Source organism: Rhinolophus sinicus, linkage group LG02, assembly GCF_036562045.2.
Source record: "Rhinolophus sinicus isolate RSC01 linkage group LG02, ASM3656204v1, whole genome shotgun sequence".
NCBI lineage: Eukaryota > Metazoa > Chordata > Mammalia > Chiroptera > Rhinolophidae > Rhinolophus > Rhinolophus sinicus.
In genome coordinates, this window is record NC_133752.1 from 109865876 (window position 1) to 109891085 (window position 25210).

Below are 25210 nucleotides of genomic sequence, written 5' to 3' on the forward strand. Positions count from 1 at the left end.
CCTGGCGTTTTCACTCGGGTCTGTCGAGAGCCTGTGCTCAAATGCAGTGCTTGAGGAGGGGGCTAGTAAGGCGGACCGTTTTCATTACCATGAACTTTAGATCAGGTAGGGACTAATGGAAATACCCACTCCTGGAGAGGCATTTTTTCCTCAGGACTCGACCCCCTACATCGGATACTGTTTCTCTTGTCTGTAGCAGCCTTGTGGGGAAGGAACAAAGGCACATGGGAACTCGGTCACAGTGAACTCAGGCCCTCCAGGCGATGGGTTATGACGTGATAGAACCGAGACAAAAGCCACTGTGCCAAAACAAAGCATCCCTGTGGTGGTCTCCCCCCTTCTAAGGAACAGTTTGCAGTGATAGAGGCCTGTATCGTGCTAATTTTCATGTCGTTTGGTTCTGAAATGAACACAAAAAGTAGATGACAGACTGTTCATTGCAGCCTGTCTGCTTCTCCCACTAATTACAAGACGAGATAACCAGTTGACTATTTCAGACAGTGTCAGGGCGCCCGGCCTGACTGCCGGCTGCTCAGTCTTAGTTGACCGTACCTCTCGACCATCTACACTTTGAAAGTATTTGCGTGGTTTTAGATTAGGTGCTGAGTTTGAGGGCTTTCATGGGCCCCTTGAACTTCTGATCCTCCTTTTCCCCAAAATGAGTACTAGCACTAACCATAAGTAATTTAATTCAGAATTAACAAAACGAATTGTCCAACTGACTCAGGTATGCTGATTGAGTGTGAAATAGAAATATAAAACAGAAACAGAAACAACCCTTCTATCTCTGCTGTCTCAAGGCCCTGCAGTTAATACAACCAAAGCGTGTATGGTTTTTGTTGTTGACAAGTAGGCGGTCGGGCTTCTGAAGGGAGGACGGGCTGTAGCCAGCTTATTAGATTAAGGTGGTTTCTTCTGAGGCTGAGGTAGTGCTACGAGTTAGAGGACACAATGCTGTGTGCTGGGCCCGCTTGCTGTCCTCCAATGGCCGGAGGAATGGCAGCCAGTGAAGGGACCGAGCTCCAGCTGCACCTACTCAAAACACTTTAAGATGCGCTCTCCGATGCCAAGGAAGTAGACCCCTTGGGCAATCCCAAAGAGAGGGGCTATGACCAGGGCGCGGCAGCCTGCTCCCTTCATGAAGGCAGACGGTCCTTCCTGGATCCAGACTTTCCTGGGGAGAGAGAAGGGTGCTATGATTGGGCAGAAGTCATGTCCGTCTCTTCCTTGAGAGACGGTGTCACTGTCCACAGCAGTGGAGGAGTGGGAGCCATGCCCCCCTGTGGGGACAGAGCTCAAGAGAGCAGTTTCCAGGCTCTCGGCTTCACATGGAAAGGTGCTGACCCGGTAGTAGATGGCCGTCAGCGGTGGCTAATTGACCATCAACTGTAACCAGTTAGCCAATTAACCACAGATATAACAGCCGCAGCTGCGCTGGTTGGAGAGTTGGTTGGTTGGCAGGCAGAGAAGCGGACAGCAGGTCGCAGGTGGTGTGAATCCAGCCTCCAGTGAGACTATAGTGCTGTGACTCCCCTACCTATGGCTCCGTGGGTGTGACTTGTTGGCCTCACCGTATCCTGCGTTCTTATGTGGGGAGCAGGACCAGAGACCCCGCAGGTTGCCTTGCACAACAAATGGCGCAGTGAGCAGAGTCTCCTGCATGACACCCCCATTACGTGTGCACTTTGGTTACTAAGCAATTGGGTCTGGGCTGTGAGAACCGGGCTCAGTTTGCCACACTGGGAGAAAGATGCTATAGGGATATGAGAAAGAACAAAGCTCTCAGTCCAGCCTGCTCTTGTTGACAAGTAAGGGAAAGGAAAAGATTTCAAATCCAGAACTCACTGTAGTAAGTACAGTGATAAAGTTGTTCTCTAGACCAGGTGCGGGTGGACAGGGCAGAGGGAACTCCCAGCCACTTCTGGAAAGGGCGACGGCTCTCACCTGGCGCAGTCACGGATCCCGCTGTAGCTGTCCTCTCCCAGGCCTTTCCTGAGGGTTTGGATTCGAGTTTTCAAAACTAAAACAAAACAAACAAACAAAACCCCGCAAAACTTAAAATAATTAGGGAACGTCTTGCTTTTGGAATTCTCACCTCAACCTGAAGTGGTCATGTTTCCTTTCAGAACCAGCATACATGAAACAATCTTGAGGCCAGCCCTGCCCTTGGGGCGCCTGTAATTGAAGATCTTGCCCTCTTTGGGCTCATGTATAAAATGATGGAATTAGAAACGTGTGGAGACGTAAGCCCGTGTTGGAGGGGCGGCTGCTGCCCTAAGGCGAGGGGAAGCGCCTCATACTGTTTAGCTCCTGGCTTTAGACTTGAATTTTAAAATAGCAATCTTCTATCACTGATTCTCACAACTCTACTGGGGGACAAAGAGCTAATGAAATCAGTACCTAGAGGGGGAGGGGATTTGTCAGTGGTAAGAAATAGACTGAAAAAAAGAAATAGAGTGAAGGTCCCTTGTCCCCACTTTCTCTGGGAGGACCTTTGGTGAGTTTCTGAGTTTTCAAGTTGGGGCTGTTGCATCTCTATACTGAGACTGCAAAATGACTATTCTAGAAACATTCACAGGTGCCTAATCTGTAAGACGAGTCACCTCTTGTAACCCCTGCATTTCTGATGCACTTACCATCCAGAGGTGTTACTGTGACAGCAGCTATGGAACCGGCAGCACAGCCTGACATAAAGGAGTGAGCGAAGGAAGCCTTGCCGGCAAGCTCGTTGAACCCAAGGTTGTTAAGGTTGGCAAACAGTGGGAAATAGACGATGGAGAAGGGGATGTCTCTGCAGTAGAGGAGGAAAGACTGAGCTTCATCTGCTCTGGGGCATCTACCCACGACCTGCCCGTGAGCTGCAGGGATCCTCGTCTGGGTCCAAGATGAGCCCACAACTCTTGTGTTCCTACCCGGCACCCCCTCATAATGGGCGATCAACAGCATGAGCGGTCAAACGCACACCCTCCCGCATTCCTCTGCCCTCCCGAGGAGCCAGGTGCAGATTCCAAGGCTGGTGCCACGTCCTGTAAAAGCAGGCAGGCAGGCTGAGGGAAGCTCTAGCAGGGTGAGCGAGGGGCTGGTGAAGAGCGCTGCGCTAAGTTGTGAGGGGGGAGGAGGTGAAGTTCATTCATCTGTTGCCCAGGTAATAGAAAAGGAGGCCTTGCCCAGGACACATGTAACCCACGTGGAGGATTTGAGCCAGGCAGCACTCATGTACTTAGAGATGGTCCCCAGTCTTTCGTACACAGGGCGTTCCAGGTGCCTGTGTGTCAGGGACAGCCAGTGCTCGTGTGGGCCTGCTCACTGGAGAAGGGGCCTGAATCTAGCCTTCCACGTACCCATCCTGGGTAATGCTGCCCAATTCTGTGCAGAATCTGAAGCGAGGTGGTCTGAGTGTTAGGAAGGACTCCGCACACCAGGGAAGCTATTGCCCTGGCCCTCCATGCCCTCTCTTGTCTGGTCACTGGGGCCCTTCTGGGTGCCAGGTTGGGGGAGAAAGCTCACCTGAGCAGAGTGGCACCCAGGCCCTTATAGAGACCGGCCAGGCCCTGTGTGCGGAGCAGCTCCCAGGCGATGAGGGTGGCAGATGGGCGTTTGTGGGCAGGAGCTGAGCCAACGCTGTGGGGCCTGCAGGAGGCAGGTGCTGGGGCCGGGCTCTGCTGCTGGGCTGCTGAAGGGAAAGGACAGACTCCCCATCACAACGGGCCCGAACAGGCACTGCGCCATGTGCAGGAGTATGGCTCCCCAAGTCTGTCTCTGAGACAACTAGACAGGCGGGCACCCTACCAGAATTCTTATGATTGCTCTAATGTTAGAACATCAATCTTCTGCTCCAAGGACATCTTTCTAAGCTCTGTATTACCTAATGAGTTGTCCCTGGTACGTCAATGCCCCCCCAGAAACCAGCCATTCCCTGCTGCTCTCTATAGGAAGCTACAGTAGCCCCCCGAACCCCAACTCCTTACCCTCCTGTTAAAACTGTGCTTCTGATTGATCAGTATTCCATTTCTAAACCATCTCTGAGCCTATTTACATAGTGTCCTCCTGTGAGCACTTTGGGAAGTAGGAATCCTGTGTATCTTCTCCCTGATGCATAAAGCAACAGATTCTCCTTGATGGAAAACTGCCTCCTTCAGACTTGCAGTGGCGTCTCCCTCCTCTAGTATTCCCAGATTAGGTGAACATATCCTCCCTAACCTCCACTGTTCTACAGAATTTGATTCTTGAGATGTCAGCTCATTTTAGTTGAATAAGTCAGAGTTCGTACTATGATGAGTTAAACATTAATAAAGAGAATGGAAATTTCCCCCCGAGCATATCAAATACAAGCATCTCAAACGTGGGTGAGTCCCATTAATGAGCACAGGATTCAATGCACTGAAATTGTGTGGATGTTGATTTTCTTAATTCTCAGTGTTTGAGAAGCTTTGCCTAGATTACAAGTTCTCACTGAGCGGAAGCTCGTATTTCATGCCTCAGTTTTGTTTGCTGTCCAAGAGGGCAGCATTTCATACTGAGCTGGGCACTGCACACGTTTTCTTCATGGTAGTTAGCTGGGTATGACAGGCCTCAAACAAGTAGCTTTAATCAGTCACCACTATTTTCCCCGTGTCTTCTTTAGATGCACACAATTCACCCATAGCCTGTCTTTTACTTCTTTTCACATATTTTAGGAATAGTAGAACTCATCCAGATTGAAAAACAAAATGTTACAGAGCTTTTTACACTTTGCAGATCAAAACACAGTGGGGGCTCTCTAGGGCCTGAAATTTCTTCTTTCTACAGTTTTAGACCTTCAGGTTGGTCTGAGCAGGGGAAGGGCACCCATGTTTACTGAGGACCTTGCCAGGTGCTGTTAGGCCCATGGCACGTTGGTTTACTAAATTCAGACATTGTAGTCTAGCCCTGAGGAGAAGCCGTCTGTCCCACCCCACTAGGGCTAGCTCCCTCCCCTAGATGGCCAATCTTTGCCCTTACTATGTGTGCTGGTACCTACACACACTGTATTTTTTTGAGAGGACCAAGATTTAGCAAAGGGCCAATCTTCCCTTCCAGAGAAAACCAAAAAAATAGGAATGGTTCTCTTCTCCCTTTTTATGCCTTCCCATGAAAGCCCCTCTTCTATAGCATAATTTAATATAGCATAATACACAGTGTGATCAAATAATACGGTGAATGCTTAAATAAAAAACAATTATTACAGTAAAAGACATACTGCCATTAGTCCCCCTCAAAATACCCACCTCGCTTCAAACACACTTATCCCACTGTTCTTGCTACTTTCTGAAGCAGTTCTGGAAATCCTCTTTCATGAGTTTTTTCAGTTGTGCTGTCGTGGCTGCCCCGATGTCCTGACTCATTTTGACTTTGGGGAAGAGCCAGCAGTCACAGGTGCCAGGTCTGGTGATTAAGGTGGATGAGGACACATCGTAATGTTTTTATTTGACAGAAATTGCCTTTTACCAGAAGCGATCTGTGACATGGAGCGTTGTCATGATGGAGGGTGAAGTAAAGACACTCATGAAAGAAGACTCCTAGAACTGCTTCAGAAAGTGGCAAGAATGATGGGATAAGTGTGTCCGAAGCAAGGGGGATTAATGGCAATGTGTCTTTTACTGTAATACATTTTTTTTATTTAAACATTCACTGTGTTTTTTTATCACACCTCGTAAAGCTTCAATCAACTGACGTGTTCATGAGCCGGAGATCAACATTTCCCAAGATCTTCAGGAAATCAAGCCTAAATGTGAAGGCAATATGATAGAGATTATCAAGGGAGTATATTCTCTGTCCCTCCTGAATCAAGACTCTCATTGCTGCTATTTGTTCTGGTGGGCTGAAATTGAGCTGAGAGTGTTGCGGTCTGGAATGGCGATCACAAAGACATCCATTGCCCTAGATGGTTGGTCACACAGTCTGGTACATGAGTGCAGATGTGGGGAATGTGTTCTGATCACAACCCTTACTGACCAACCCTTGTGAATGGAGCTGGGACAGGCCTCACCCAGACGCCCAGCATCCTGCAGCTGTATCTTCAGCATCTCCATGGGACAGGTGACCACCACCTGGCACATTCCCGCTCCACACCCGGCCAGCATCTCCATCTTCAGGTCCCGCTGCATCCTGTGGGACCAGGAGTTGGGATGCTTCAGTCACAGGCTGACCCTGCCGTCCCACCCTGGCGTTTACTCTCCCTCAGTGGTTGGGACTTTCCATGCTTGGTATTTAGCTTTGTTCCCATTGTCTGTCACTCACCCAGCTGAGTAAATAACTACCTGGTCTTCAGGCTCAGTCTCCTTAAAGATATGACACTAAATTTAGAACAGGCTACAAGGGAGGTAGCACCTGCATAGAAGTTAAAACTAGTACAATGAAACTTCTCTCTGGTCCTTTAAGCAATGTCACTAAGGTAGTGGGAGGCACAGAGAATCAGAAAGTAAATGCTGGCAAGGATGTGGGGAAAAGGGCACTAGTGGCGGGACTGTCAACTGGTGCAGCCACCATGGAAAACAACACGGAGGTTCCTCAAAAAATTAAAAATAGAACACCTTATGACCCAGCAATCCCACTTCTGGGTATTTACCCAAAGGAAATGAAATCAGTATCTTGAAGAGATATCTGCACCCCCATGTTCATTGTGGCATTATTTACAACAGCTAAGACTTGGAAACAAACTCAGAAAGAGATCAGATTTGTGGTTATAGGGGTGGGGGAAAGGAACTGGGTGAAGGTGGTCAAAAGGTACAAACTCCCGGTTACAAGATAGTAAGTCCTGGAGATGTGATATACAGTGTGATTGCTGCAGTTAACACTGCTGTAAACTTGAAAGTTTCTAAGAGAGTAGATCCTAAAAGTTCTCATTCTAAGGAAAAACATTGTTTTTGTAACTCTATGAGGGACGGACGTTAATAAAGCAGTAATCATTTCACAATACATGTGTGTCACGTTACTATGCAGTACACCTTAAACTTACAGTGTTGTATGTCAATAATATGTCAGAACTGAAAAAAAAATTCATCACCTAGTTGATGAATATATATGTGTATATATTCTACATGGTCAGTCTATTTATCTCTCTCTCTCTCTCTCTCTCTCTCTCTCTCGAACTTCCAAATTACATCAGCTCATTTTCTCCTTCACTTTCCACCTGCCAAACATGCACTAACCCTCAGCCATTTGTGTGCACATCTTTATACATATGCAGACAGGTAAACTGAGGCAGAGGTCTAATTCTCTCCCTGTCACCTTCCAAAAAAACACCCAAAGAGACATGCAGTGAAGGGTTTCCACCCCTACCCCGCACCTGGCCATACCCATCTTCCATGAGCAGCTGCCGGAAGAAGTCATTGGCTGCCAGCTTGATGGCCTTCTCTGGAGTGACCAAGGTAAGGTTCACTGCAGCCCCTGGAAGTAAACAATGAAGATGGGAGTCCAGGCCATCTCAGATGTCACAATGCCCTGAGCCTGCCCCTCATGCAGACAAGCTACTCTCAGCCCTAGCCAGGTAAGTTCCTGGGAGTAAATGGGGACTGGAGGGGTGTCAGTGAGGGTTCGTCTACCGATTTTATGGAAACATACTTTTCCTTTCCTCCTGCTATGACTCCGCCTACCATTTTTCTTTCTCATGTATATGCTTTCTTCATGGGCTCATTGGTGCAGTTATTAGGAAGTTATTTCAGTCCTTGCTACTGCTGCCCATCTCTGATGATAAGTGAGCAGTTCCCCAAATTAAACACCGATAATAAGGTCCTGGGGGCCAAGGATTGGTTTCAATTCCTCTATGCTGTGCTAGCCCAGGCTCACTGGCAGCTCTGCAGGTCTCAGATTCATACTTTATTTGTAAGGGGCACTAATATATCGGCTGCTTCTCAAGTTCAGCTTTGTATCCACTTTCCAGGTTGTGTCACCCTGGCCGGGGTCACTGCAGGAGCCAGGGACAGCACTGGCTGTGTCAGGGAAGAGCCATGCAGTATCTCCATTCCAGGACCTAGTGCAGCGTGCTTCCCATGCCCTGTCCCTGTGAGCCACTTCTTCTGCCATTGGTGGCGGGCAGGCGTCCTGACAGCCCTGAGACAGGAGGGGAGGGAGAAGGGGTTTGGGGCTCACTCACTTCCAGCACAAAATGGGGGAGGTAGTGGAGGTACAGGATGGCACCCAGGGCTCCTGAGCCCCCCCAGTGGGCTGGTGCCCTGGCGCCCCTGCAAACCTCACCAGAACTACCTCTGTCTCTGTCAAGGAACAAGAAGGCTTGTGTGAAGCCTTGGGTCACCCAGTCAAGGGTCAGGGGTCACCCGGCAGCCCAGGCCCATCCAGGAGTCCCCTGGGCAGAAAGGACACCGATTCCCAATGTCCTACATTCCATGCCACACCCTCTGTCCTCAGGTGGCCCAAGCCAAGCCTCCCCAGGACGCCTGGTGAGCCTACCTCGGTACATGCCCAGAAAGCCCTCCACCCTCGCTGTCTTCATCAGGCAATCTATCCTAGAAGCACAGGCCAGAAAAGGAAATTAGTGGTGAACAGGGGGTTGCTGCATGGCCTCCTGCCCCCCACCCCAGGTTCTGATCCTGCTGGCTCATCCTAGTTTACCACCCCCACTCTTCTCCCCCACACCCTCATCTGCACACTCCCTAAAGAGACTATGGAAGGAGTGAGGCCTCGCGTCTGCCCGCTGGGAGACCCTCTCCTTCCACCCCCTCACCAATACCTACATTCCTTTGTAGATATCTTTTCCATGCTGGTTCTGAAGTCGAGTCTTGGCCAAATCGATGGGGAACACACAGGTCACCCCCACGAGCCCTGCCACACCTCCATTGATGAGTTTGGCTGTGACACTACGCCATGGGAAGGAAGGAGACCCAGAGTGAAGGAGGGAGGCTGGCTGCAGAGAGCTTACACAGTCAGGACTGGACGGGAATGGGGAGAGGAGGGCCGGAGAGCGGAAACAGAGCGGAGCAAGGGTAGGCATGCGACTCAAGGGACCTCAGCCCCATCGTGTCCAGGACCTGCTCCTCAGCCTCCCACCCTCACCCCAGCAGCCCCGCTGGCTGCCCTGTGTGCCTCCCTCCCCAGGTCCAGTTCCAGAGACAGGTTAGGGGCCAGGAGCCAGGAGGGCCTGGCCACTTCCTTCAGGGGCACTGCACTCCCCGGGCCGAAGCACCTTGCCCTAATAATTTTTCTAAAAGCCAGTGGGCATCCTGCCTGAGAGGTACAACCCCCAAGTCCCCAAAGTGCACTGGTGTGGCAGTCCGAGGGCAATGGGTCCTCACTGAGGGGCCAGCTACCCCCCCAGGCAGAGCCCCCAGCTGTGACTCTGACTACTGGGTAAGTCATGGGGATATCCCCGCCTGGCCTGGAACAAGCCGGGACTCAAGGGAAGGACAAGGTCTGAGAGCAGCATGTGAACGGGCCGCCACTGTGGTCAGCACACACCTGGACCCACTGGGGACAGCTCTGAAAACTGCAAGGCAAGTGGCACAACGACCTCCCCACTTGAGATGCCAGCCATGAGCCCCCATAGGGAAACATTCACAAAGCTAGGATACTGCAAGGGCCTCTGGGAAGGAGGCCGGATGCCAGTTCTACCCCCTAGCCACTCCCCCAAATCCTCTCCAGGGTGCAGGAGGTTCTGAGCTGGGCCTTAGAGCATTCCCTTCAGAGCTTCCACCATTGGCTTGTTCTCTGGCTTGTCCCCACCCTTGGAGCCATGTATGGACCAGTTTTCAAACAAACTGAAATTTTATTTCCGACTTAAGGTCAGTCAGGACTGAGTTTGAATCCCGGCTATGTTGTTAGTTAAGCAAGTTACCTCACTTTTCTGACCCTTTCTTTTTCCCTCTGTAAAATTAAATAAGTTGGGGCCGGCCCGGTGGCTCAGGTGTTTGGAGCTCCATGTTCCTAACTTCAAAGGCTGCCGGTTCGATTCCCACATGGGCCAGTGGGCTCTCAACCACAAGGTTGCCGGTTCGACTCCCACAAGGGATGGTGGCCTGCACCCCCTGCAACTAGCAACGGCAACTGGACCTGGAGCTGAGCTGCGCCCTCCACAACTAAGATTGAAAGGACAACAACTTGACTTGGAGAAAAGTCCTGGAAGTACACACTGTTCCCCAATAAAGTCCTGTTCCCCTTCCCCAATAAAATCTTTAAAAAAAAATTAAATAAGTTAATGCACTTGGTAAACAGCTATTATTAATAATAAGAGAACACACATTTCTTACAATGAGAGTTTCTAGTCAGCATGAGATAACCAAAGTTAAATTATTGAGATTATCTGATTCTAGCCAAAAGTAAAGTCTCACTTTACATAATGTGGGCCCCCTCATCCTGGATAAGTTTTCAAACACTGAAAATAGAAAATAAAGCTTTCTCAGACTCCTTGGAGCCTAATAAAATTTTCTTATCCTTCCAGCCAGAGGCAGACTGTGAGCAAAATATTTGGGGGTAGATTACCTGCAAGCGGTAAGAGTAGATGAAAGACATAAATTTTGCAATCTGAGGAGACGCAGTCTAAACAATTACAAATTATATTTAAATTATACATATTTGTATGTATATATAAATAAATAATTCTTTTTGTATACAGGACAATGGGTCTGTCTTGCTGCTGCCCAGGACTCAGCTTAAACTCCAGGACTCTGGAACAGAAGCTGAATGATGTGTTATTACATAGCAACTCTTCCCTTCTACACGGCCCAGAGACAAGGCCTGTCTCAGCCAGAGTTTACCTCAAATCCTGCTTGGCCATTCTGCAGGGGCCGAGGACTCGGTGCACCCCAGGACACAGGCTGGCAGATGGCTGGCTGAAGAGGAAGGACGGTGCCTGTCCTTGACTCCGGCCCACCGTAGCAGAGTGGTTTGAGCGCGGTGTCAGAGGGGCCTGAGACACCTTCCTGGCAAGTCACAACCTCCTGGGGTGCAGTGTCCTCTATAAAGAGGTCAGAACAACAGTCACCGCATGGTGTGAGAGGCACATCTGTAATGGGACAGAACATCATTCATGTGTTAACACGGTCAACGTGATCTGGAACCCTCCCTTCCTGGACCTTTTGGACTTTGGGACTTGAGATCAGAAGAAAGAGAATGAGAGAAGGATAACAGGCCCAAATGAAGGCTCAGGGAAAGTGTGTGTTCAGGGCGTTTTGGAGAGAAGCCCTGGAGTAGTGGTGAGGGAGCTGATGGGATCTGAAAGAAGGATTCTAGGAGAGCTGCTATAGTCTCGGAATCCCACACAGAGTGTACAAGAAGCACAGTAAAACGTTTGAGGGGTTCTGAAGTTACTTTCTGGCTCTTAAAATGTGTTTTCTGAACTTCGTATGATCCTGCTGAAAGACTGGGCTGCATTTGTAATTGGCGCATATGGAAAGAAAGCACCAGGACAGTGTCAGGAAGTGGCAGCCACAGTAACAATGGTTATTACAGCTTCTGAAGGGGCCTGGTTGAACCAGCGGAGCAGGGCCAGGAAGAGCTCTGCTGCCTCCTGGAGGCTGGCTCGAGCTTTGGGAGTCTCTCCTCTCCAGGTCCCTTCAGGCTGCTTTAGTGCTCCCTCCCTCTGCATCCTCGCTCCTCAGCAATTCTCTGCTGTGTCCAGGTATTTTGTTGTGGGGAAGGAAAGAGAGATCAGTCTTTCCCCGGTACATATTGATCCAGTCAGAAAAACTTTGTTGAGTGCCAGGCACTGACTATTCCAGCTCTGGCGATATGGTGGTGAACAAAAGACTAACAGCAATTCGCAGGGACTTCAACTCTAGAGGCGACAGACAATAAATGAAATAAGGAAATCCTAAGGACACCAGATAGTGATAAATACTCTGGAGAAAACAATTCGGAAGGGAAGGAAGATAGGAAATGTCAGTGGGGTGGGGGTGATGGTGGCTTGACCAAGGAAGGATTCACTGAGGCGACTTGAGGTTCCAAAGGAAGTGAGGGGTCTGGGGGAGAGCATTCCGGGCAGAGCGAAGGCCTGAGAGCAGGGAGACTGGTGAGCTACAAGAACGGCAGGTGAAGAGTGAACACGGGGTGAGCAGTGCAGACCAAGTCATAGAGATAACGGGGTGGAGGCCTGACCAGCTAAGGCCTCAGACTGTCTTTGGCTTTTATTTTGAATAAAAAGAGAAACAATGGGAAATGTTTTAGCGTAGAAGTGACATGCTCTGGACAGGACCATTCATTCAGCTGCTGTGTTGAGAATAGACAGCAGAGGGTCAAAGAAAAAAACAAAAAGACCAATTAAATTATTCTAGTAATCTAGACCAGAGGTGATGGTTGTCGGGGTTTTGGGGGGGGTCGTGCTGAGAGATGGTTTAATTATGGGTACATGTCGAAGGCAAGACCAACAGGACTTCCTGGGAAAAGGGGACAACAAAGTTTTCGGTGAGAACTTGAATGGGCTTGTAACATGGTGTTTGGCCCTAAAACACGTAAAACTTGGATCTGCTGGAGAAACAGGAAGCTGGACTGTAGGGAAAGAAACAGAAAAGGGAAGCAAGCACATCTGCAGGAGAAACAGAGGATGGAAATATTCCTAACATTTAAGTCCCTGCTTCTAGCTCATTCCTGACTGCCAGGTGCACTCCTGTTCTTTCAATGAATTAGGTCATGGTTGCTTAACTTGCTAGGATTGGTTTCTAATACTACCTCAGGAAATTAAAGTGTGTTGTTATGAGAGAAGGAAACACTGTAATTCCACATAGCCGCCTTAAAAATTGATACAGGGAGAATGTCCAAGATGGCGGAATAGGGAAAAAATAAAAAGATAGGAAGCAACAGGACATGTAGGAAGCCCTTACTGCCTAAAGCCAGAGAATCAAATAATTGAGAATTTGCAGCCATAGTCCCGGCTATTTTTACAACTAAATTTCTACTTTATAAGTTGCAGTTCACCGGCTATTGGAATAGGGGTATTTAAGAGAAGCCAGAGAAATTAGGGACAGCTCAATCCCAGGCCACTGCCTTGCACCTCCACCAGACAGACGTGCGTGTGTGCATCTCAGAGCACCAGCCTCACCAGTCCGACCGTGCCAAGCCACTGCAAGTCCCAGGCTTAGCAGTTCCCTTGTGCAGATTTGGTATTCAAACACTATGACTTGACAAAATTTCTGGAACAAGTGAATGTATTAGTAAAGAGTCAACAAAGAAGAAACTGACAGGCAGCTAGCCAAGGTTTTAAAGGAGTCGTATCACCACGAAAATTCCCAACCTGTTACTCAATCCCTAAGGCAATCCACAGGCCCGAGTGTGAGTCATTCTACAGATATTTTGGGGGTGCCTACTTGTGCCAGTTGCAGTTCTGGATGTCAGGGATATCGCTGAGGACAAAACCAAGGTCCTTGCCTTGATGGAGTTTAAATTCTACTGGTTCCAGCACTGAGAGGAACAGGCTTCTAAAGTGACACAGCCCACCCTCCCACTGGGACTGAAAGCAAGGGACACTCTTCCAGCAAGCAGGCAAAAGCTCAGTAAACAAACACACTCACTAAATTACCCAGTCTTATCACTTACGGTGTGCTCCATGCTTTAGATTATTGGCTAATAAACAATATTGCCCCAACTTCTTTTCCAAACGGAATTTAGGAAAAAGAGTACTTTGGGAGTACGGGGTAGTAAAACAAACCATTTGAGCTCTGAGACGCAGAGTTGAGGAGCTACATTTGGAACTTTGGGACCAAAAGGGACAAGGACTGGATATATATAAAAAATAACTTTGACCTGGTGACAGGCTCCATGCCATTGCTTCTGGACAGTTTCTGGTCCTGACATTTAATTATTTCACATGAGGAGGCAGACAAGTGCACTTCCTTTTTACAGGGGATGACTGAGCCTTATTAGAAGGGAGAAACTTTGATGTACAGGAAATAGTGTTTGCATGTCCTCAGGCACGAAAGGGTGGAATACAGTGGACCACTGTCTTTTTTCTTCATTACCCCACATCCAGGAGTTCCCTCCCTCCCTCCCAACATCCCACCTGGTTGCAGTGGGAACTGCCATATTGCTAAAATGGGACGCTGTCCCCTGGGGAATGCTGATGGTCTGAGGATGGGCACCTGACTTAAGCTGGGCTATTCAGTCTCCTCCACGGGAATTTTAAAAGAGACTGCGTAGCCTCTTTCAAGAAGTTGTTTTCTGTACTATGTAACAAAACATTTAAAAAATCCCTCACATTTCATTTAATAGCAACTGAACTGCTTAGGCAATGAGTGTTGGGTTCACAGATGTGAGTCATTGTGGGCTGGCCTAGAGAAGGAGCTAGAAGGAAAGGCTGATACAGAGAAGAGGGAGAGGTGGGCAGCACGGATGTGAGTGGGCCAGAGGGCTGAGGGCACAGCATACCACCTGGTCCGCTCAGTAGGCCTGAGGGAAGGAAAGCTGCAAGGGTAGGGGCAGGCCAGGTGTGAGGTCCCTGGGATTTTCAGGTACTGCATGTGTCCCCCACCCCCAAGGTAAGGAACTTTTTGCAAATTTGATCCCGTGGGCAATAAGAAAACACTGAATGCTTTTAAGGGGAAAACTACCCCGTTGCTCCGCACACCCATCTGGAGGTATGAAGACAATAATTGTAGAAGAATGGGTAGAGAAAAGGCAATTTTGGTGAGAGGCCAGTTAGGAGGCCACTGTAGTAAAGCAGTGACGTGGAGAAGGCAGGATTAGGGCAGTGGAGAGGGTGCACAGTACCAGGGTTAGCTAAGAGAGAACTTTTTAAAGGAAAAAGGGCAGGGACTTGGTGCCAGCCCAGGGCTAAGGGACAGGAAAGAGCCATAGAAGTGTGGGAGGTCTGCAATCTGAGGGGGGGCTGAGGAAGGAGAAGGGCAAGTTAGGAGAGGAAGCTGCCTGCAGGGAGGGAGGGATGCGAGAATAGAAGGCCACGCTTCCGGAATCTTCTCCAGCACTGTGAAAAGTCAGTGAGAAGGTACAGCTGGCTCTGCAGGCAGAGCCCCTCAACTGTGGGCACCACGCTGCTGGCGCCTGGCCCAGGGACTGTCCCTCAGCCTCAGGTGCCGTGTTTCCAAGAGTACTGCTGCCGTGTGTGTGTGTGTGTGTGTGTGTGTGTGTGTGTGTGTGTGTGTGTACACTAAGCACTGCTTGCCCCCGCCCCCCCAGGCTATTTTGAAAACAAGGAGCTGGCTGAGGACTGTCCTGGGCACAGTCAGAGGCAGCCAGGGCCTGGTGGGGCTGGGAGGACGCCTGCATGGCAGGGCCCAAAGGTGTCACCCTCAGGGCCTCACACCGATGGCAACATTCCAGGGGCTGCTCAGGTTCCCTGCCCACGGGGGCCCCCACCCCAACACCAAAACTGATCTGTGATCTCTCCTATCTGCTTTCCTACGAGATGATAGTTAATATGTTCAGGCAGTGGTCAGTTCTTTGTCATTAAGAATGAATGTTTGTTCTATTTCTTAGAGTACTTCGAATAAAAGAAAAAAATTAGAAAAGTTGGAAAGCACAGAAAACTGTGAATACATGCTTTCTCAGGCCCGTATTTCGAATGAGGCCGTTCAGAGACAAATCAATTTAGAGGGGTGACTCTAGGTGGTGAGCTACAGGGTCCCGAGCAGGCCAGGGATTTCCTCAGATCACACCTCTCATTCCACCAGATTGAAACAGTCTATTCCCTTGACTTCTGGTGCTCCGTGCGTTCTCCCCAGTGGCTCAGCAGCCCCTTGTGGCCAGTGTCCCTGGGTCACTGGTGCCCACAGAATCCTGCCCAAGGTTCTCGACCCCTTTGCTCCGCACACCCATCTGGGGGAAGCCTCCTTTTGGGCTGTGATTTGTCCGCTTGGTCAGGACGCCCAGGTCTGTCAGGCTCAGGCTTTCTGCCCTGAGCCCCACACGTCCATGCCGCCGGGCGCCGGCCACTCCCCTAGTGGCCCAGCCACACGCAATATGCCCAGCACTTCCTGCTCTTCGCCTCAGCCCCCCAGACCCGCTGCGCCTCCTCCCCGTCCCCAGCTCTGAGGACAGCACTGCCAACTATGCAGGCTGAGCACGCAGCCGGCCTCGGCCCACCTTCCCCTTCTGCCCCCCACTAGTCAGCAGCGTGTTGCCAGCTCGTCCTCCTGAAGTGAGTGCTACTCAAGAGCATATGGTTCAGTGCCCGTCTGTGACAAGTAAAGTTTAGAAAACTTTATGGCAACTTGAGTAATATCATGTTTTAGAATCTATAAATAAAATGTGACTTTAAAAAAAAAAATATCTGTTCTTCTAGTAATCCATTTTAACTGTGTTTTAGAAAACTTTATCCACAGTGGGCTGGGGGGACAACAGGTCCTACGCCATGGGTAGAAAACCATTGTCCTAAGTGTCTCCTGGCCACTAGCCACTGCCCGGGGCTCTCACCAGCCTAACTCTGCTCCCGCCTTCAGTGGGCTACTCTCCGCTCTGTTCTCTACGACAAGGCCAACAGAGCAAAAGGGCACATCCGGGAGATTTTCAGCCTGCCATTTAAGCATATCCCTCCCTGCCTAACGTGCTTTGCAACTATGTCTCGCTGTCCGGACAGTACCCGACCCTCAGCCCGACCTGGCCCCTCCTTTCCCAGTGGCTGTCTCCCAAATCACTCCCCCACTGCACTTCCTGCCAACCATTCTGAACTCCTCCCAGGAATACGTGGTCTCGTGTGTCTGAGCCTTGCACGTACTGTCCCCTTGACTAGGACACTCTGCCTGTTTCTACCTGACGAATTACAAATTGTTCTTTGGCCTTCAGCTTCCTCCCATAAGCCCTTCCCAAGGCCCTCAAATCTTGGCTAGGAGCCCTTTCTGTGATTTCAGCACTTATCACATTTGTATTACAACCGTCCGTCTGTGGGGCCACATCCCCATCAAAATGGTAAGTCACTCGGGAGGGGAGAAGCTCAGGGCTGCATCCCGGAGGCCCAGTGCAGAGGCAGTCAATGCTGACGCTGAAGGAAGAGGGCAGCCACTGCACCGCCTTCCACGTGGCCGTCAGTCTTCTCATGAGACAGTTCTACTCTTCAGCTGCCATGACTTTTTCACGGTGTGAGGGGGCGCTCAGGGACGAGGACCGTTGCCTGGCACTCTCTGCTAACTAGTAAGGCAAGGAGAGCATCCCAGAGATGAGCCCCCTACATCAGCAGTGCCAAGGAAACAACCTGCTTCCGACTTGGAAGGTGCCTGAGACGCCCGGAATTGGACAGGCCGCTTCCTCTTGCCACCCCTTCCTTCTTGGTACAGCAAAGGAGAGACAAGACTCTTCCCACTGCTGCTCTGACCTCCTCCACAGCTGCTCATTTGCTAGAAGAGAGTCTTTTCCTACCAACTACCAACTCTAAGCTTGACACAGACAAAAAACAACAAGCACTTACCGGCTTCCAGTAAGAACCTTCTGACTTCTAGACGCCAAGATACAGGCCCGATTCCTGCGGCCCTGCAGGAAGGTTTGGTTTACAGTCCTTGTTTTGTCAGTATCCCCCCTTCCCCTTCGTGCCCACAGCAGCCCTTTTCACCTTCAAACAGGTTGGGTTCGAATGTAACCCCAGAGGCAAGGCCAGCCTGCCTCCCCAGGTGGCGGCAGGTGGCTGTTGACTAGGTTGCTCGTGTGACTGGGACAAAAATTCAGGCTGGAGATTTGCTCAAGGCAGTGTGGGGGTGGGGCGGGGTGAATGGGACTCACCCCCATTCAGACCTGGACATCAGGGAGGACAAACAACAGAAAATCAATGTCATGCAAAGACTTCAGCCAGACATTAGGTGCCAGGAGCTAAGCTGTTTCTCAGACTCACACACTTCCCAACTAATTGCAGGTGGCTGACTGCTTCAGATTCTGTATCTTCAGTACTTGGCAGAGCCTTCTCTTCAGGGATATGGTTTTGTCCACTTGGCATGGATTTTCAGGCCTGGGTTCTGCAGCGGGAGGGCGGCAGGATGGCGCGCTCCCTGCAGGCACCATGTTACATCTGGGCTGTGAGGGCAGGACCGCACTCCAGTGCTCCAGGTTAGAGCTCAGAACTTAAAAAGTTTTCAGGGATGAAGGAGTGATCATTTGGGGCTTGAAGACCAAAGGTGGAGAGGTAAAACCGAAACCCGGCTTCTTCTTAGGGTCCAACTGTCTCTAATTTGGGGCAAAGGGCTAGGCAGTAGGGGGAGAATAAAGCTGGCCAGCCATTTTGGGTCTGGATAGTACAGGATCTTGTTGCCTGGCCCAGGATTTGGGAGAGACTTTGGTGTCAAGAGACCCGGGTTCAAATTCCAGCTCCCAAGTTAATAACTATCTCACTTTAGGCAAGTTTCTCAAGTGGGCGCTTTTCTTCATCAAGAGGATTGAGGAATTGAGAGATCTACTTCACAGGATTATATGAGGGTCATGGCTAAGCATAGGCTTTAGAGTAAGACTACTCTTGAGTTTGTGTGAATTCTCATTTACCACCTACTGTGTGGACTTAAACCAGTTACTTAACTTCTCTGTGCCTGCTTCAGCATCTATGAAACGAATTGTACTTAGATGTACGAGGTTTGACAATTAAGTTTGCAAATTTGCCTGTGCACTTAAATTGGCAGCACTGTACAAACAGCTCGTTAAGGTTTCATAACCTTGGTGTATCAGTGTCTCACAGCTGTGTTCGTGTCGACATATGGCGGTGTCTTGCTGAGTGGCGTTCATTACTGTTGTGTTTTTGTGTGATATTGCGAGAATGTCTGAGCCTGAATTAGAACAATGAACAAATATGTCATCAAAATGTCTTCCTTTCAGTATTTCCTTTATCTTCGGGGACAGAAAGAAGTCACTGGAGGCCAGATCAGATGAGTAGGGAGGATGTTCCAATACAGTTATTTGTTGACTGGCTAAAAACTCCCTCACAGACAGTGCCGTGTGAGCTGGTGCATGGTCGTGATGCAAGAGCCATGAATTGTTGGCAAAAGTTAAGGTCATTTTTCTCTAACTTTTTCATGCAGCCTTTCAGCACTTCCAAATAGTAAACTTGGTTAACTGTTTGTCCAGTTGGTACAAATTCATAATGAATAATCTCTCTGACATCAAAAAAGGTTAGCAACATTATTTTGACTCTTGATTTGGACTGATGGAACTTTTTTGGTCATGAAGAATTGGCTGACTTCCATAGTGCACTTTGACGCTGTTTCAGGGTCGTATTGGTACACCCATATTTCATCACTTGGCAAGAGTGGAAGTGAAATTAGGGACATGTTTATGGGGATAATGCCATGAAGAAACGGCAGTGTACAAATGGATTAAACGTCTTTCTGTTGGGAGAGAATGCGTCACTAACGAAGAGAGGACAGGGCGGCCAGTAACGAGCAGAACTGACAAAACATTGCAAAAATCTGTCAAATTGCGCGTCAAAATCGTCGGCTGACTGTGAGAAGCATAGCAGACTAAGTAAACATCAATAGAGAAACAGGAAAATCTTAACTAAAAATCTTGGCATGAGAAAAGTGTGTGCAAAAATTGTCCCAAAGGAGCTCACTGATGAACAAAAGCAAAGGAGAGTTGACATTTGCCAAGACCTTTGGGTGAGGCAAGATGATGTTTTGGGCCCTGTTATCTCTGGTGATGAAACCTGGGTGTACCAATATGACCCTGAAACAGCGTCAAAGTGCACTATGGAAGTCAGCCAATTCTTCATGACCAAAAAAGTTCCATCAGTCCAAATCAAGAGTTAAAATGATGTTGCTAACCTTTTTTGATATCAGAGGGATTATTCACTATGAATTTGTACCAACTGGACAGTTAACCAAGTTTACTATTTGGAAGTGCTGAAAAGGCTGCATGAAAAAGTTAGACAAAAACGACCTTAACTTTTTGTCAACAATTCATGGCTCTTGCATCACGACAATGCACCAGCTCACACGGCCCTGTCTGTGAGGGAGTTTTTAGCCAGTCAAAAATAACTGTATCGGAACACCCTCCCTACTCGCCTGATCTGGTCCCCAATGACTTCTTTCTTTACCCAGAAATAAAGGAAATATTGAAAGGAAGACATTTTGATGACATTCAGGACATCAAGGATAATAGGAGGACCATTCCAGAAAGTTCCAAAATTGCTTTGAAGGGTGGACTAGGCACTGGTGTTGGTATATAGCTTCCCAAGGGGAGTACTTCAAAGGTGACCATAGTGATATTCAGCAATGAGGTGTGCAGCACTTTTTCTAGAATGAGTTCGCAAACTTAATTGTCAGACCTCGTAGATCACTTAGTACAGCGGCTGGCGCACAGAAGGTGCTCACTGAGAGCTTCTTCTTCCCTTTCCTCGTGGGCAATGAGAGGCTGAGACAGGATGTGAGTAGGGACACAAAAGGTTCATGGCGGCAAATGGTTTAGACAGGCCAGGGAGGTTACAACAATCCTGGCAAGACATAAAAATGAGAGCCTGCACAGGAAGGAAGATTTCTGTGAAGCATCAGTGGGGCTTGGCAGCTGATTAAATGCCAGGGACAGATACCAGATTGAAACAGATCAGCAGGAGAAAGATGTTATCACCCCAACTAAGAACATCAGAAGGATTCGGTAGGTAAGTAGAGGAGAGCGAAGAAATGTTTGGCTGATGACATGAATTTGAAGTGGCAGCCACAAGAGGGGACAGCAGTGTGTATAGAAAAGAGTGGTAGAGTGCTATAACCTCACATCAGCTGGGTGGTGTGGGGGCAGAGCCCCAGAAAGCAGTTTCCAGGCTCTCGGCCTCACATAGACAGGTGCTGGCTCAGGTAGTAAATGGCCAACTGTGATTGCATGGCCATCAGCTGTGGCTAGTTGGCCGTCAGCTGTAACCAGTGAGCCATTGGCCACTAATATAACTGCTGTGGCTACGCTAGCAGAGAGAAGAGAGAAGAATGGGGGCTAGCAAGAAGATGGCGGCTGGGCTGGCAAGTGTGGATGGCGGTTTGCGGACAGTGTGGATCCAGCCTCCAGTGAGAGTATAGTGCCGCCAGAGAGAATATAGTGGTATGACTCCCCTACCTATGGCTCCGTGGGTGTTCCTTTTTGGCCTCACCATATCCTGCATTCTTGTGTGGGGAGCGGGAGCAGAGACCCCGCGGGCCACCCAGCATGACAGGTGGTTATCATCAAAAAACAGAAAACAACATGTGCTGGTGAAAATGTGGAGAAACTGGGACTCTTGTGCATTGTTGATGGGAATGTAAAATGGTCCGACGGCTGTGGAATGGTCCAGCTGTATGGTGGTTCCTCAAAAAGTAAAAATGGAATTACTATATTCCATTTATCCTGCAATTCCACTTCCAGGTATATACCCAGATAGCAGGGTCTCGAACAGGTGTTTCACAATAGCCAAAAGGGGGAAACAACCCAAATGTTCATCGATGGATGAAAAGATCAACGAAATGTGGTCTATCCATCCAGTGGAATATTATTCAGCCTCAAAAAGGAAGAAAATCGATACATACTATAACATGGACATTCTGCTAAGTGAAATAAGCCAGTCACAAAAGGACAAATAGTGTATGACTCCACTTATCTGAGGTACCCAGGTAGTCATATTCATTGACACAGAAGGTAGGAAAGTGATTCCCAGGGCTGCGGGGGACGGGAGTGGGAGTCATTGTTTAACAGGGACAGTTTCATGTGAGATAAATAAGTTCTGGGATGGACAGTGGTGATGGCTGCCTGATATGAATGTACTTAATCAACGAAGTATACACCTAAAAATGGTTAAAATGGTAAATTTTCTTGTATATTTTACTACACAAGTAAAAGGGAGAATTGAACAATGAAGCTAGTATATTACATTTAAACATAAATACATGACATTTGGAGGGAAAGGTGTCATTATTAATGTGAATTATAATAGTTAAGAAAGGATTTTAAAAATAGACAAGGTGTAGGAAATAAAATTGCAAATCATTTTAGTAATAAAAAATTTTAAACAGTGGCAAACAAAACAATGTCAGCAGGGCATATGGGTGGGTGTCAAGGTCCAGTAGGAATTTGGAAAGGCTGACTAGAGCATGTCTAAAACTCTGAACTGAAGATGGGATATGAGGCAACTGCATAGAGTGATAATGGAGGTTGCAGGTAAACATGAAATTATCTAGAGGAAGTTGCATCAAGAAGAAAGGGATGGAGTGTCAGAAGAGCACACCTTTGGGGAGAGAAGAAAAGTAAACAGGACAGGATGGGAGACAACAGGGCGAATGTGGGTCCAGGCCCCAACACCAACGAGCACCAGTTCCAAGATGGGTTGATCCAACTGCCAGAGGCTGCAGAGGATGATAAGGGATGTAAAACGGAGTTGGCTGAGGCTGTGTGTGGCAGTAGATCTTAAGAGTGTAGGGAGGAAGCCAAATTGCAGGGGGACGGTCAAGAGAAACAAACACAAATCAGATTCTACTGTAGAGTTTGGATGAAGACAGAAATATGTTCTATTTAAATAGAGGAAACTGGAGCAACATTTACAGAGAGAAGAAAGGGAGAGGCTAATCGTTGGGATAGGGTTTAGAGGTTGCAACCCAAAGCACAAGGGCGGGTCAGCTTTGGTGAGGGGACATGACCCAGTAGAAAAGGAAAAAGGTAAAGATTTGAAAGAACACATGAAAGACAGAGGACTCTGTGAGGCAGCCTCCTTTACATAACAAGATCCGGTCACGAGAGAGTTGGAAAGGATGAGTTTGAGGCGTTAGGACTCAAAGTGCTTGTTAAAAATGCAGACTCTCAGGACCCACTCCTGACCTAGCGAGCCAGCATCTGATCCTAACAGCATTCTCCAAATGATTCATGTCATATTAAGGTTTGCATGCCACTGGTTTCAGAGTGGTTTACAATGTTGACTGCACAACAGAATCAGCAGGAAAGCTTTGAAGAATCCCGATGAGCAGGCTGCAGCCCAGACCAATGGAAACTCCCTGGGGGTTGAGCCAAGTCATCTGCCGTTTTTAGAGCCCTGGTTTGCAAACCCCCAATGGGCAGCCGAGATTGGCAACCACTGGTTTAGGGCATTGCAAAGCCAAACATAAGCTCACTAAAATTTGTTGAGTAAATCACAACAGCAGCTGCAGGAGATGTCACTGGGAGCAAACAGGAGATTGTTAAACAGCAGGGAGGCCCCGACATGACCAGATAGCACGATGCTGGAATAGCTGTGCTGTGTTGGGCTTAGATTCCCCCAAACACCCAACAGTCCAGAAGATGGACAGAGGAAGCAGAAACTTGGAATGGGGTCTGATGGAGGAGGCGGGAAAACAGAAGCAGGGTGTTCAGGAGTGCAGGGCCAGCACTTCTCCACTTTGCAGCCACTCCTGCTCTGTAAGCCTTCCCTAGGGTAAGGTCCCCACATCTCGTCAGAGCGCTATGACATGCACCTCGTTGTAATGAGACACTCAGTTTAGATTAGGTCATGTCAACGCTGGGGCCATGCCGATGTCAGCGTTCTCCAGCTTCTGTCTGCATCAGATCCTCCAGGAGGCTTAGCACAACAGACTGCCAGAAATTGCATTTCTAACACTCTCAGCTGATGATGCTGCTGCTCGTCCAGAGACTGGACTCTGAGAAGCACACAGACCATGTGACACAAGTTGATGGACTGTGGACGTGGTGGTGGTGGGGGGGCATGCGTTGGCTCCTCCCAACACTAGCTTGTTTCTGCAGTGTCCCGGAATTTAAGCTGTTTCTAGGAAATGTCCCGTTAAGCATTGCACTGCAGTTAATTACTAGAGGCTGAATTTTCTGCATTATGTTGTCACTTTGACCTACTGAGAGTAGAACCGGGTGAAAGGGAAGAGGAATTCCAGCTGGAAGGACTCAGAAAACTAGGTCCAGAGCCTGCTGACGTGAACAAGTTATGAAATGGCAGGCCCCAAACTGACAAGGTCCCAGCTCCCCACACCTGGCCTGTGCAAGTAGGTCTGCCCAAATTACACAGTCGGAACAAACTCCTTTCTGCAGATTAAACTTCAGGGAACAAAAATCTCTCTCCTTACTGTACTACTTTAGCTAAGCCATGTATTCTTTCTAACACTTTACTATAGTCCAGTTTTTCTCCCTTTATTATTGTCTGAGCAGAGGAAGCTTTTTTTTTTTTTTTGCTTAGTTAGTAACTAGGCCAAGGGCTAGACACACGGCAGGCATTTAGTAAACACTTACAGAGAACTTGACTGCGAGCTAGTCAGTCTTCATCTTAGTTCTTGGGGTACGCAGAGGCCAGGCTTCACTGGATGTCTTTGTCTTCCTCCCACAGACGCAACTCCTTTCCCAAAGCAGAAACCTTGGATACAATCCAAGGAACTGACTCCACTGCTTTAAAAAATTCTGTCCAGCTTTAACTGGCTAGAATAGGTATACTCATCCTTGTCACTCGCTGTCCGGAATGTGGTTCAAGTCCAAGAGTATCGGAGCTGATCGGGTTTTTCCAAACCTGACGACTTCTCCAGGGCACCTGAATTTATATGCATGTCATGAATGTGGAAGGGGTGGGATTTCAGTCCACAATATCCAAATCTCGGGATTTTCCAGCTGCCTTCTTGGCTAGTATTTCAGTCCATTTTGCACTGAAGATTTTTGCTAAAATTAGAGGAGTGCGCCTTGGTAGCAGAAAGGGGACTACAATATATGCAGATATTCTCCTTTTAAAAACCCAAGGGAAAATCATAAGGCCAAGGAAAAAGATATGCTGGGGTATTCTACCAAGAATCCCTGGGGGAAGGGACAGTGAAAGCTATTGCAGCTTGGACTCACAGGAGGAAAGGCCAGTGACATTACTTTAAAGGCAACTCTTGCCTAACAGTTTAATGACACAGGCCATTCACTTCTCCAGTGAGATTTCAGGGTGAAAGTCGGCCTCCAAAAGCACCAACTCTGGATCACCTTCTCAGTTCTGTTAATGGCATTCTGAGAGAGAGAGTGCAGATTATGGCAAAACCGAGACCCTGGGGGGGCTACTTGTTTATAAAGACCTTTACTTCCCGTGACATGGATTAGAGACAAAAGACATTAATGTTTCAAAGAGAAGCATCTTTGGATGCTTCCAAATGTCAAGTTCCATCAGAATTTTGAGACTAACACCCACCAGCAATTTATGGCTTCCTCCCTTGCCCTAAAGCTTGCCCCTACTAGCTTTTCCATGCTCCAATTTAAAGGGAGCTCACTGAGTAGGTAATTTTTGTGTCATCCTTGGGGCTTAATAAGTGTACATAATTCCAAAAATAGAGCTAGATTAACACTGCCTACCATATCACATTTTGAAACAGAGTTGACCAGTGGAAGACACTTTGTTTGGTCCCAAGGAGAT

General features: G+C 48.5%; 1 protein-coding gene across 4 annotated transcripts; it reads right to left on the bottom strand.

Annotated features, from left to right (window-relative positions):
- Nucleotides 1-672: 672 nt before the first annotated feature.
- On the bottom strand, nucleotides 673-24339 carry SLC25A18 (solute carrier family 25 member 18). Of its 4 annotated transcripts, none has more exons than XM_074325132.1 (11): nucleotides 24067-24339; nucleotides 17321-17382; nucleotides 10728-10975; nucleotides 8712-8834; nucleotides 8428-8483; nucleotides 7317-7407; nucleotides 6008-6126; nucleotides 3508-3673; nucleotides 2637-2791; nucleotides 1945-2020; nucleotides 673-1174 (listed from the first exon to the last, which is right to left on the bottom strand). In XM_074325132.1, the coding sequence occupies exons 3-11, from the start codon at nucleotides 10745-10747 to the stop codon at nucleotides 1033-1035; spliced, it is 948 nt and encodes a 315-aa protein (XP_074181233.1). In that variant the 5' UTR covers nucleotides 10748-10975; nucleotides 17321-17382; nucleotides 24067-24339; the 3' UTR covers nucleotides 673-1032. The 4 variants fall into 4 exon arrangements, with proteins under 4 accessions (XP_074181233.1, XP_074181232.1, XP_019612787.2 ...); XM_074325131.1 differs by lacking the exon at nucleotides 24067-24339 and adding an exon at nucleotides 17462-17594; XM_019757228.2 differs by lacking the exon at nucleotides 24067-24339 and having other exon boundaries at nucleotides 3508-3670; nucleotides 17321-17559.
- Nucleotides 24340-25210: the final 871 nt, after the last annotated feature.